Source organism: Piliocolobus tephrosceles, chromosome 8 (genome assembly GCF_002776525.5).
Source record: "Piliocolobus tephrosceles isolate RC106 chromosome 8, ASM277652v3, whole genome shotgun sequence".
Taxonomy (NCBI): Eukaryota; Metazoa; Chordata; class Mammalia; order Primates; family Cercopithecidae; genus Piliocolobus; species Piliocolobus tephrosceles.
This window is the reverse complement of record NC_045441.1, coordinates 128,147,278-128,161,018: the sequence shown is the minus strand read 5'-3', so window position 1 is coordinate 128,161,018 and position 13,741 is coordinate 128,147,278. Positions and strand designations below refer to the sequence as shown.

At 45.0% G+C, this 13,741-nt stretch overlaps 1 protein-coding gene across 1 annotated transcript; it reads left to right on the top strand.

Annotated features, from left to right (window-relative positions):
• Positions 1-1,857: 1,857 nt before the first annotated feature.
• On the top strand, positions 1,858-9,227 carry ZC3HAV1L (zinc finger CCCH-type containing, antiviral 1 like). The gene is made up of 5 exons (XM_023190102.2): positions 1,858-2,241; positions 3,238-3,373; positions 6,009-6,267; positions 8,112-8,237; positions 8,385-9,227. The coding sequence occupies exons 1-5, from the start codon at positions 1,877-1,879 to the stop codon at positions 8,399-8,401; spliced, it is 903 nt and encodes a 300-aa protein (XP_023045870.1). The 5' UTR covers positions 1,858-1,876; the 3' UTR covers positions 8,402-9,227.
• Positions 9,228-13,741: the final 4,514 nt, after the last annotated feature.

The window sequence follows — 13,741 nt, the reverse complement described above, 5'->3', positions numbered from 1 at the left end:
TCTTATCAACTCTCAGTTACCTAACACTCTGATGTAACACAAATCCACATCCCTTCCCTTCTCATGTCCCTCAAGGTCTAGACCTGTATACCGAATACACCTGCCTGTTGAGCATCTTATCTTGGGTTGTCCATTGCAAACTCAACATAAATAATATTGGGGTTGTAGTTCCTCAAATCCTGTTTATTTTCTGTTATTCCCCACCTTGTCTTGCTTTTCTAGAAATCCAATCTCTCATTGCTGCCAGGGTTTTTTCTAAAACACCTATCCTACAATATAGCCAGGTACTATTTTAGGTGGTAGGGATACACCAATGAGCAAAACAAGGTTCCTGCTTTCATGAGCCTGAATTCTATAGCCAAATATATAAAACAATAGAGAAGAAAAATATCAGTGGTAAGTTCCATGCAGACCGGGGAACTACTTTTGATTTGAGAGGTCAGGAAAGGTTTTGCTGAAGAGAAGACATTAAAGCTCAGAGCTGAATGACACACCTTGAGTGGCATTCAGGAGACATCCACACTTCCCGGATGAAAATCCTTTAGTGACTTCCCAAAGTTCCCGGGATATAAGTCCACATTTCACAGCACGGCAGAGAAGGTCTTCTGGTATCTGGCCAACTGTCTTCCTCTCCAGCTTCTTTACATCACACGACATTAATGCATTTAATCCTCACAAGCACCTTGTAAAAGAGCAGCTAAGCTGGCTGAGTTCTCTGATGGTCTGATTCATCTTTGTACTGTCACTGCGTTAGTGGTTGGCTCAACAAATGTTCATTAAACAAGCAAGGTGTTGGACAAAAAGCATGGATGCTTAAGGCAGGTCTAGATTGGCGCTCAACAAAAATAAGGTAATTCACATTTGCAATTTAAAATTTCCTCGTAGCTACATTAGGAAAGTAGAAGCAACACATGAAGTTGTCATAATATTTTATTTATCCAAATATATCCAAAATATTATCAGTTTAACATGTGATTCATATAAAGTTAATGAGATATTTTACATTCTTTTTTTCATTCTCAGTCCTCAAAATCTAATGTGTGTATTTCACACTTACATCACATCTCAATTTGGACTAGCCACTTTCCAATAAAGCTAAGTAGTCCCGCGGGGTGGCTCACGCCTGTAATTCCTCCGCTCTGGGAGGCGGAGGCAGGTGGAAAGCTTCAGGAGTTCGAGACCAGCCTGGGCAACATGGGGAGACCCCCGTTTCCACAAAACAAAACAAAAAACCAAAAAAATTAGTGGTGTGAACCTATGGTCCCAGCAACTCAGGAGGCTGAGGTGGGAGGATCGCTTGAGCCCAGGAGTTCCAGGCTGCAACAAACTATGATAGTGCCACTGCACTCCAGCATGGGCGATAAAGTGAGACCTTGTCTCCAAAAATAAAAATAAAAATAAAAATACAACAACAACAACAAATCCCACAAGTGCTCAGCAGCCACATGTGGCTAGTGGCCACCTCCCCAGAAGCAGCCCGGCCACCCACCACCTACAACTTTTTACCTATTTCGCCTTCTCCGCAGGCCTCCCTAGCACTACCAGTTGTCTTACTTCTTGGCGAGTCCTTTGTGACTCCCACTATACAAGTCCCTCAAGGCCAGGCCTCGCCCTGAACGGTGCCCGGGCAGAGCAGACGCTCCATCAACGCTGTCCCCGCCTGAGTCCGCGTCCAGGGGATCCGCAGGCACCGTACTCTGTTTCCACGCGCCGGGGCCGCCCCTCGCCCGGCCTCCCGCAGGCCCACCCCTTGCCAGGCCCAGGCCCAGGCCCATCCCCGGAATGTTCGCTGGAAATCGCGGACGTGACTGGGAGGAGCCTGCCCGCCCCGGCTCTCTCTCGGCGCCGCGCGCGCACAGGGTCCGCGCCAGCGACCATGGCGGAGCCCACGGTGTGCTCCTTCCTCACCAAGGTGCTGTGCGCCCACGGCGGCCGCATGTTCCTGCGGGACCTGCGCGGCCACGTGGAGCTGTCGGAGGCCAGGCTCCGGGACGTGCTGCAGCGCGCCGGGCCCGAGCGTTTCCTGCTGCAGGAGGTGGAGACCCAGGAGGGCCTCGGAGACGCGGAGGCCGAGGCGGCGGCCGGCGCGGTGGGCGGTGGCGGCACCTCCGCCTGGAGGGTTGTGGCCGTGTCCTCTGTGCGCCTCTGCGCCCGCTACCAGCGCGGCGAGTGCCAGGCCTGTGACCAGTTGCACTTCTGCCGCCGGCACATGCTGGGCAAGTGTCCCAACCGGGACTGCTGGTGAGAAGGCGACGGCGGGCGGGGACTGTGGGCGCTGGCCGCGGGCCTGGCGGTCCGGCTGGAAGCGGGAGCTACGGGAAGGGGGGCTTCTTCCCGGCCAGTGCCGGGGACGCAGGGCTGGACGACCCCCTCCCGCAGGCCCTTCCCGGGGCGGCCTCCCCCGCGCTCCCAGCAGCTGGGCGGAAAGGCGCGAAGGTCTTCTCCATGGAGACGTCTCTACCGCCCCCGCTAGAAAAGTTGCTGCCCCCGCCCCCCCCCCCCCCCCCGGATCCTGCGCGGCGCGGCCGGGTTAAATCCGGACTGGGACTTTGGAGTTCACTTACTCCGGTGATCTTTGGCTGGAGGTGGGGGGCAAGGGGCGTCTGAGGATCCCGTGAGATCCCTGGACCCTTTATCCGGAAATCGCCCGTTCCCCCATATCCACACACTTTTGCAGAAGCGGGTCTGTGCCCTCTAGTTTTAACAGCGCTGAGCCAATCTCACCCCAGGAAACAGGGCTGGAGGGCTTGGGTGAGGCCCTGTGGTTCCTGACTGCCAGAGCTGGGGTTCGGGGCTGCCTCCTGATCCCAGGCTGTGCTTCACATCCCCGAATTTTCCTTGGTTGTCTCTAGCCACACACACCGCCAAAGCGGTGCTGGGGATAGGGGCACTTTCCTTTTAACGTTAGTGGACTGTGGGGGTGGGCAGCTGTTGCTGGGGAGAAGGCCAGGTGCAGTCGCCTACAGAACAGATGTGCATTCTCAGGCGAGGTGCGAGGTAGGCGACCCTTGGCTTCAAAGCATTCCTACTGAAAATTCAAATGACCCTGGGAGAGGAGTTGCTTCAACCCGACTTTCTTATTTTCCATCAGTGCTTATTAGGCCATGCTATCCCCGATTTCATGAAAATTATTCAACTTCACATGTATTAAATAAATTGAAAGCTGTTCAAGGCAAGGAATTGGATAGACTGGTCCTTCTTCACCTGGGCATCTGACCGAGGGCTTTGTTCTTTTAGGTCTACCTGTACCCTTTCCCATGATATCCACACACCTGTCAACATGCAGGTGCTGAAAAACCATGGACTTTTTGGTCTCAATGAAGCCCAGCTTCGGATCCTGCTTTTGCAGAATGACCCTTGTCTTTTACCAGAGGTGAGTCACCAAGGAGCCACCCTCATGTCACATTTGTTACAAGTACTTTCCCCATTTAATTTTCTTTTAGCTTTAGATATTTTAATTGCTTTGAAGCAACATGATTCAGTTTCACATGCTTTAAAGGTACCCTTTATAATTGCTATCATGGCAAAATAGTATGTTTGTTTGGGTTTAGCCATATACAAAGAAGTTTTAAAAACAAAATAGTACAAATCCCAAGAGAAAATTGGAACATCAATTAAGACCACCAATTAAAAGCAAGATTTTCTAATCTAGCACAGTGATGCTGTCATAGACACCTCCACTTGGCCAGAAGAGGGATGGAAAGAAGGGAAGATGTTGAGAAAACAGAGGATAGTTCATCATTGTGGCCCGATTTTAACTCTAAGGCATTTCAGAGTCTAGAATGGAAGATAGCCACAAGACTAGAGGTAGGAGCTGGAGCCTTTGGTGCAGGTGGCAGAGGCTGCTCTCAAGGCAGCAGAATCTGTACCCCGAAGGCAGTCCTGGAGTTGATCTCAGGAACAAGGAGGTTTCTTCCTGACACGCGTAACCTGTTTCATTTCTTCGAGCACTGAAGCCAAGTCTGGTACGTCATGGTTTTGAGCCAGATGCATTCCAACCAACCATTTTGCCTGAAGTAGATCCAAGCAGTAGCTGAAGCAGGTTATTGGCTGGAAGGGTGAGGAGGGTGGCTGCAGCTATGAGGCTGGGTCCAGTCCTTCCTGTCTCAGAGAGGAGGTGTGGTGCTGCTGCTATTTGCCTTTTAATTTTATAGTACTTTTTGATTTATAGAAGTTTAGTATTTTTATTTTGTCAAATCTATCGAATTTTTTTTGGTGTGCTCTTTTTTGGGGTGTATCCTGGGCCCAGCTTCACCTTGTCATATTAGACTACTTAAGTGTTTTGTGAGCAGCTGAGGGGTTGGTTGCACTTACAACAAGAGCCTCCCCCTTGCCTCCACTTGTTCCCATCATCTGGGACTGGAAGTAGGTGACATATGGCACAAAATGTGACCATGTGGACAGCAGGGTCCATGGAAAAACACAGTGCATGAGGCATGAATGGTGCCTCACATCTCTTGTATGAAATGCCTGATGATTGCTTTTACCACTCTCTCAATAAAAAAGACAGTAGACAAATAAGGTTCATGCTGGTGCATTAATGGACAAATTTCTAGAAAAATATAGCTCGTCAAAATGGGTTCAAGAAGAAACGGAAGGCCAAAATAGTCTCATAAAAATTTTTAAAATAAAAGCATTAAACACACCTGAAAGCATTAGAAGGCTTGCACAAGAAAACATCAGACTTACATAGTTTTTTTTTGAGACAGGGTCTTACTCTGTTACACAGGCCAGAACTACCTCGGCTCACTGTTGCCTCTGCCTCCTGAGTTCGAGTGATCCTCCTACCTCAGCCTCCTGAATAGTTGGGACTATAGGCATGTGCCACCATGTCCAGCTAACTTTTGTACTTTTTGGTGGAGATAGCATTTCACCGTGTTGGCCAGGCTGGTCTTAAATGCCTGACGTCAAGTGATCCCCCTGCCTCAGCCTCCCAAAGTACTGGGATTACAGGTGTGAGCCACTGTGCCTGGCCAGGCTTATGTAGTTTTACAGTTGAATTCTATCAAATTTTTGTCTGTATTGAAGTATAGTTGACAAAAATTTTATATTTACAGCGTATAATGTGATGTTTTAATATATTTACATTGTGAATTGATTGCAACGATTAAGGTAATTAGCATACCATTACTTCACATAGCTATTGTTTTTTGGGTGTGGTAAGGACAGCAATTTTCAGGTATACAGTGTGTTTTTTTTTAAATTTTTTTTTAAAATTTCTTTTCTTTTTCTTTTTGAGGGTGGGCTTTTCAGGAAAACCCAGTATGGGAGAGAGGGAAGCAGGGTCTAAGGAAGGAAAAGCTACAATCACATTAAGTCTGGCCTTGACTTGATTCATGGGGAGCTGTGGAACAAAGATCACACTGAGTCTAGCTTTGAGGCACTTCAGCATTTTTTTAGCTTTGTCTAAGTCATTCATTGGCTACAGGCCTTGGGGGCAGAGGGCAGGTCAGCTGAGAGTGTAAAGTAAGAGAGGGGCAACCGTGAGTCACCAGCATCCAGTACCCACAGCAGCTGGAGTATGCGTAGCACCACTGCACTATCATCAGGCTTTCACCCCAAGACTTTAACAGCCACTGGTGATCAGAAGGAGTCATTTAGTCTTAGTTTAGCTACAGAAGCTATAGTTCATTGGCTTGAAAGATGGAGTGAAAACTAATATTGGCCGGGTGTGGTGGCTCACACCTGTAATCCCAGCACTGTGGGAGGCCGAGGCAGGCAGATCGCCTGAGGTGAGGAGTTGGAGACCATCCTGGCCAACATGGTGAAACCCTGTCTCTACTAAAAATACAAAAATTACCTGGCTGTGGTGGTGAACGCCTGTGGTCTCAGCTACTCAGGAGGCTGAGGCAGGAGAATCGCTTGAACCCAGGAGACGGAGGTTGCAGTGAGCCAAGATGGTGCCACTGCACTCCAGCCTGGGTGACAGAGCGAGGCTCCATCTTCCAAAATAAATAAATAAATAAATGAAAACTGGTATTTCAGGTGTTGCCTCATTTCTGTACCAGGTCTGTTTGCTCTACAACAAAGGGGAAGCCCTCTATGGCTACTGCAACCTGAAGGATAAATGCAACAAGTTTCACGTGTGCAAATCCTTTGTCAAGGGAGAGTGCAAACTCCAGACCTGCAAACGGTCCCATCAGCTTATCCATGCTGCATCCTTGAAGCTGCTGCAGGACCAAGGACTGAATATTCCAAGTGTTGTTAATTTTCAGATAATCTCCACCTACAAGCATATGAAGCTGCACAAGATGCTTGAAAATACAGGTAGGAAAATTCAAGGAGGACAGAGAAGTATCAGAGATATAGTTTTGGGCTGCTTCACTGTAAAGAAGTAAGAACAGTGACATGAAAGTGAGTCCGGGGGCAAAGCAGTTCCTATGTTAATTTCAGCTTTGTTCTTGGGAAAATTTAGAACGGGCAACATTTTATTGTATAGAATGGTGATCCTAACCAAAGGAGGGAAGGGATGGAGTTTATCTTTAGCGCTGTCACTGCCAGCTACTAGAATCTACCCAAGTGATTGAACAGTAGCTTGTTGGTAAATTGGATGTCAGGTTTTTTATTGAGAGGGAGTCTTGGTCTGTCGCCCAGACTGGAGTGCAGTGGCATGACTGTGGCTCACTGCAACCTCTGCCTCCCACGTTCAAGCGGTTCTCCTGCCTCAGCCTCCCGAGTAGCTGGGACTACAGGCATGTGCCACCATGCCCAGCTAATTTTTGTGTTTTTAGTAGAGACAGGGTTTCACCATGTTGGCCAAGATGGTTTCAGTCTCTTGACCTCATGATTCACCTGCCTCGGCCTCCCAAAGTGCTGGGATTATAGGCATGAGCCATGCGCCCGGCCCAGTAGAACAGTTTTAATGGCGTGGTTAGGAAAAAGAGGAAGGAGATGGGCCAGTGACTGGAAAAGTAAGATTAATGTAGGGATGGCTTTCTTTTCATAAATAGAATTTTGGCCTTGTTAATTTTTAAGTAATTTTAATGACATTATAGAACAATTTGGAAAATAGCAACTGGAAATGCAAATTGTATATGATTTTGCTCACTCTAATCTACTATACTTGTTACAATTTTATGATAGGCCCTTTAGTTCTGTTATATATAAACACGAATCCAGTTGTGCTCAAAGTACATGTTAATTTAATATCTTACATTTCTACTTTATACAACATATTTTCTCATCTTGCTAGGAATATTGCATATTCCCATTATAAATATATTCCCATAGTCTTTCAGTAATTTTTGTTGTTGTTTTTGGAGACAGGATCTTGCTCTGTTGCCTAGGCTGGAGTACAGTGGCGCAATGATGACTCACTGCAGCCTGGAACTCCTGGGCTCAAGTGATCTTTCTGCTCAGCCTCCCTAGTAGCTGGAACTATAGGCACATGCCACCATGTCCAGCTGTTTTGTTTTAAATTTTTCTTTTGTAGGTACAAGGTTTTGCTGTGTTGACGAGGCTGGTTTTGAACTCCTGGGCTCAAGCAGTCCTCCAGCCCTGGCCTCCCAAAGTGTTGGGATTACAGGCGTGAGCCACTGCACCTGGCCTTTAGTAGTTTTTTAAAGTCTACAAAGTGTGGTTTGGTGTTATTTTAATTATAATGCATTCGGTTACTTACTCTGTTACATTTGCTGGTACCGGAAAATCAGTGGGTGGTAGGCTTAGGAGAATTGCTGTTGGGTAAAGTAAATCACCAAAGGTGGAGTTGCTAAACTTTCACCATGCTAAGCTTTTCATGTGTTGGGATGTTAGTGTCAGATGTAGTGAATGCAGGCAGGGAGGGCTCTGCATATACCATTGTCGGGGCTGTTTAGGGAACCGTGAGTGGTGGCAGGTTGGCAGGTATGCTGTGTCTAGGGCTTGTCACTATCTTCATCTGGTTTTGCTTGGTGAGTCTCTCCTGTGACACAATGACTTGCTGCTTGCTCTCTCTCTTCTCTATTTTTTATACACACACACACACACATAATTTTTTAAAATCCAGAAGACATGAACTCTCCAAATCCAGGTGTTGGGAGTCTTGTCTGATGTCTGGTTAGCTGGGCCATTGCTCCCAACATAAAATGAAACTTGGGGTGTCGTAGGAAAACTTATCCCTTTCCTCTTTGTAGAGAATTCATCGCCTTCTACTGAGCATTCACAAGGCCTTGAGAAGCAAGGAGTGCACGCAGTTGGAGCCGCAGAAGCTGGTCCTCTGGCTTCTGTCCCTGCTCAGTCAGCTAAGAAGCCCTGCCCAGGTAAACCTTAAAGGGGGTCAGTGAACTAAGAAGAAGCTTGTCCAGCTTGGAAGATCTGAAAACAAGCCTTCTGTTTAGCTTTCATTTGTAACCATTCATTCATTTAATGATAGATTTGTAATGGTCATAATAACATCTACCTCACAGTGTGTTGTGAGAAGTAAAGAAGATGGAAAAGGAGAAAATGTCCTTTTGGAAGGATACAGTTGGGCATGGGTGGTTGGGGATGGGGTTGGACGTTGATCAGGCAAAGAGAGGCTAAAATTGAGTGCAGATGGGGCCAGTCCAGGGCAAGTGCTGAAGATGGCAGCTTCTACCTGCAGCTCCTAGGTGCTTTCCTCAGGCTGGGTGGATGGAGCTCTGCTGACTTTTGTGGTCCACCATAGTTTTTCTGTCAGTTTATATTGTGGCAATCATAGAGTACTTTGCACACTTTTTTTTTTTTTTACTTAATATTGTTTCATAAGCATCTTTCTATATTTGTTCACATCATACGTAATGTTTTTGCACAGATGCATTAATATCTCATAGTTTATTTAACTACTTGCCTTTTTCTAACAATTTTTTTTGAGATGATCTTGCTCTGTTGTCCAGGCTGAAGTGCAGTGACGTGATCTTGGCTCACTGCAGCCTTGACTTCCTGAGCTCAGGTGATCCTCCCACCTCAGCCTCCTGAGTAGCTGGAACTACAGGTATGCACCACTACTGGCTAATGTTTTGTATTTTTTTTTGTAGAGAGGGTATTTTGCCATATTGTCCAGGCTATTATTGAACTCCTGGGCTCAAGCACTCTGCCTGCCTCAGCCTCCCAGGGTGCTAGGATTACAGGCGTGAGCCACTGCACCCAGCCTCTAACAAATTTTGAATATAACTCCTGTCTTAAAATCTGCAGAATATTGAATTTTTCCAGCTATTTTTTACTTTTGCTTAGCTTATAGATGCTAAAGGATACTGTCATTTGCATTTTTAAAAATATATGAGTGAATAGTTTTCTGGTGTCTACTTTCTGATTGTCCTTATTTTTTCATTTTACATTTGGCATTTTATTAATGGGGTCCTTATCTATGCTGATGTGGGACAGCCTTTAATGAGGCTTCGCAATTTTCATGGAAGGATCTTAGCAGTACTGTGTTTGGATGATACTCAATTTTTGTAGGTCCATCCTCAGCCAGTAGTACAGAGTATATAACCTTTGGGTTCTCTCCAGAGACTTCTACCTCACTCTGTCTACTCTTTTTTTTTTTTTGAGACGGTTTCACTCTTGTTGCCCAGGCTGGAGTGCAATGGTGCAATCTCAGCTCACCATAACTTCCACCTCCTGGGTTCAAGCAATTCTCCTGCCTCAGCTTCCCAAGTAGCTGGGATTACAGACATGTGCCACCACGCCCAGTTAATTATGTGTTTTTATTAGAGACGAGGTTTCACCTTGTTGGTCAGGCTGGTCTCGAACTCCTGACCTCAGGTGATCCGCCTGCCTTGGCCTCCCAAAGTGCTGGGATTACAGGCGTGAGACTCTTTCTACTCTTCGTCTCTTACTGAACTTTTACCAAAGCCTAGTTGCTATAGTTTGAAGGATGGGCAGTTTATCCATTCCTTTAACTTGTATCCATTCTTCCTGTGGCTCAGGATGGACCATCAGAAGTCTGTATACCTCACCCATTTCATGTTCCCTTTCCCTTTCTCCCTTCCTTCCTACTCTCCACCTACCTAGCTATTGAGTTACATTTCAATATTTTGTGGTTTATCTTCATCAAGGGGTACCACAAGAAGCAGCTTTATGAAGTTAAATTTTTTGTTCTGTTTATTGTAGTTATCCCCAAATGTTACTGTGTAAATTGTTGTTGTTTTTTTTAAATTCAACTGCCCTGCAGTAACATAACATTTGAGAAACAGAGACAGTGTAATACGTTTTCTTTTTTTTCTTTTTTTTTTTTTTTGAGATGGAGTCTCGCTCTGTGGCCCAGGCTGGAGTGCAGTGGCCGGATCTCAGCTCACTGCAAGCTCCGCCTCCCGGGTTCCCGCCATTCTCCTGCCTCAGCCTCCCGAGTAGCTGGGACTACAGGCGCCCGCCACCTCGCCCGGCTAATTTTTTGTATTTTTTAGTAGAGACGGGGTTTCACCGTGTTAGCCAGGATGGTCTTGATCTCCTGACCTCGTGATCCGCCCGTCTCGGCCTCCCAAAGTGCTGGGATTACAGGCGTGAGCCACCGCGCCTGGCCAATAATACGTTTTCATAAAGCTGAATTAATGTAGAGAAATTTTTATCATGAAATGCTATCTTTTCAATTGGGGGAAAAGCAAAAGTGTCCTTTTTAAAGTGAGAAATGGCCGTGTTTTCTCCTAATGGATAGTAAGAGTCATGCCACTTGTGTTGACCTTTTTACTTTCATTATCAACAATATTTCTGAAAGCCCTTATACACTGCATATTTTGTTTCTTTTTTTCTAGTCTAGATTTCTTCCAGTGATAAGTAAAAAAATATTTTTACATTTAATTATTACTATTATTTACACTTACCATTTTACTATGTGTATTTTTGTAGTGAGCTATCTTAAATCTTTAATGGAAACAGTGTAGGGTATAAATGCATTTCCTTTACATTGAGAGACTTGGTGGACCTTTACTTGTTTATGTTCTGTTTTTATATCTTATCAGTATGCTTTTATATGTGAAGTTATTGGTCCTCTGTTATCTTTGTTGTAGTATTTTATTCAGTTCTATAATAGTCTACTTTAATCTTAGTTCCGTTGGTATTCATTCTGTAAAATATTTTATATAACCATGCCTGTCTTTCTCTGATTTTCACTCATGATTCGGCTGTTAGAAAGTTATTGCGTTATAGTTGGAGAAGAGTTTTCTTCGGTAATTTATCGGGGTTTTTGATGTAAAGTCGCATGTCTGTAGACTCTACAAATTCAACATATTCTAAGTCGAATTATGAATTTCCCTCTACTCTTGTTCCTCCTTTTATTTCCTTATTTTTGAATGTTACCACTATCTACCTAATGGCATAGGCAAAAAGCTGTAAATTGTCCTATACTTTTCTTTCTCCTTGTTCCCTTTGTCAAATTGGTTACCCAGTGTTGGAGAGTTTCTTCCCCTCAAAAGCCTTTCAAATATTTATCCTTCTCTGCCCCTTGCTTTCCACCCCATACTTACTGCCTTGTTTCAAACCCTCATCACCTTCCTGCATATATCCCACAGATGCATAAACTCCCTGGTTTTCAAGACATGTGTTCCGGGAGTTTTTGGTAAAAGGTGCCCTGTTCCCACTGCAGTGATGGTAGCCCCGTTTTAATCTTTCATAGAATAGGCTTTTGTGGATTTCACCGTTCTCCTTGCCACTGTTCACTTCTCCCTCCTTCCATCTAGCTGCCTGATGTTTTGAAAGCAAACCTAATCATACGGCTTTTTTCCTGCTGAAACCTTCCTTGGTCCTCATCATGTAGGGTAGTATTTCTAAATTCAAACGCCTGCAGGGACTAGAAAGGTGAGTTAAATGGATGAAGTGAACTGGATGCAAGAGAAGTGGGAGAAGGGAGAAGTGCTGTGGCAAACTGTCCCATCTAAAAGGGATGCCTGCCTCTTGTATCCACATGGGAATGTGTGCCCACTTTGTCATATTGCCCAGTTTTTTAAAAAGAAGGCAGGAATTCAGATTGTTATGAGACATTTTCTGATTGAATGTTGACTTTAGTCGAGTTTTTAAAATGCAGACCAACATTGTATATACTTGACCCACTTGGAATTTCTGGAATGTGCTATTTCGTCTTGTGATTCTCTGTAAATGATGTTCCCTGTTTTTTTTTTTTTCCCCCTTTGAGATGAATTCTCACTCTGTCACCCAGGCTGGAGTGCAGTGGCATGATCTCGGCTCACTGCAACCTGTGTCTCCCAGGTTCAAGCGATTCTCCTGCCTCAGCCTCCCGAGTAGCTGGGATTATAGGTGTGCACCACCATGCCTGGCTAATTTTTGTATTTTTAGAAGAGATGGGGTTTCACCATGTTGGTCAGGCTGGTCTTGAACTCCTGACCTCAGGTAATCCGCCCACCTTGGCCTCCCAAAGTGCTGGGGTTATAGGCATGAGCCACTGCACCCAGCCTGATGTTCCCTCTTTTATAAGTGTCATTCCTTCTTCCTACTTCCTACCTCACAACCTGGCAAAATTAGATTCTTCAAAATGCCAGGTTGGCCTTTCTTGACTCCAAAAGAGGTGGCTCTTGTAGCATTCTTACAGGCCTAGCATAGCACTTACTTTATGTTGCAATGCTGTGTTTTTACTCCCTAGCTGTGAGCAAAACATTATTTATTCTTGGTAATTGTAAAACTTAGTAGTGAAGACATATTTTTTTTTTTGCCATATAATGGATTATACTTTGTATTTGAAGCCATGTGAATCAGTAGCATATTGGTCTTCATTGTTTTTCCTCCTTCTCCTACGTTTTTTTGAGACAGGGTCTTGCTCTGTTGCGCAGGCTGGAGTGCAGGGCACAATGATCGCTCTCTGCAACCTTGATATCTCAGGCTCGAGCCATCCTCTTGCCTCAGCTTCCCTAGTAGCTGGGACTATAGGTGCATGCCACCATACTCAGCTAATTTTTTTAGGTTTTTAGTAGAGACAAGGTCTCACTATGTTGCCCAGGCTGGTCTTGAACTCCTAAGCTCAAGCAGTCCTCCCGCCTTGGCCTCTTAATGTGCTAGGATTACAGGCATGAGCCACTATGCCTAGCCATATTTTTCCAACATTAAAAAATCTTTTTTCCCCCTAAGGAATGTGTTCTATAAGGTCAATATCTTTTTTTTTTTTTTTTTTTTTTTTTGTTGTTGTTGTTGTTGAGACAGAGTCTCGCTCTATCACCCAGGCTGGAGTGCAGTGGCCGGATCTCAGCTCACTGCAAGCTCCGCCTCCCGGGTTCCCGCCATTCTCCTGCCTCAGCCTCCTGAGTAGCTGGGACTACAGGCGCCGCCACCTCGCCCGGCTAGATTTTTGTATTTTTTTAGTAGAGACGGGGTTTCACCGTGTTAGCCAGGATGGTCTCGATCTCCTGACCTCGTGATCCGCCCGTCTCGGCCTCCCAAAGTGCTGGGATTACAGGCTTGAGCCACCGCGCCCGGCCGGTCAATATCTTTTTAGTGCTTCAATTTGACTTGTCTACATCTAAAGTTAACTCTTTAAGACTTACATATATGATAGTAATTCTTTCCATTGAGGGATTTAGTCTCCATTATTATCACGTTTCTTGATTTTTTTTTCATTCTACTTGGTTCTTCTTTTTGTCTAGGTTTTATATATACCTTAATTCATTCTTGGCTGTTTTATATGTATGTTGCTGTCAGCATGGGAATCTCTATTATTAGAAAGCTATTAACTTTTAAAATATGTATCTTTTGGTGATTGTCTTTGTTCTAACAGTTTTAGGTGGTCTGTTTGCTTTTTCTAAATATAAAGTCATAGGTATTTCTATTTTATTTTTGTGTTTCATAAAATTGTAATTTTTTTTTG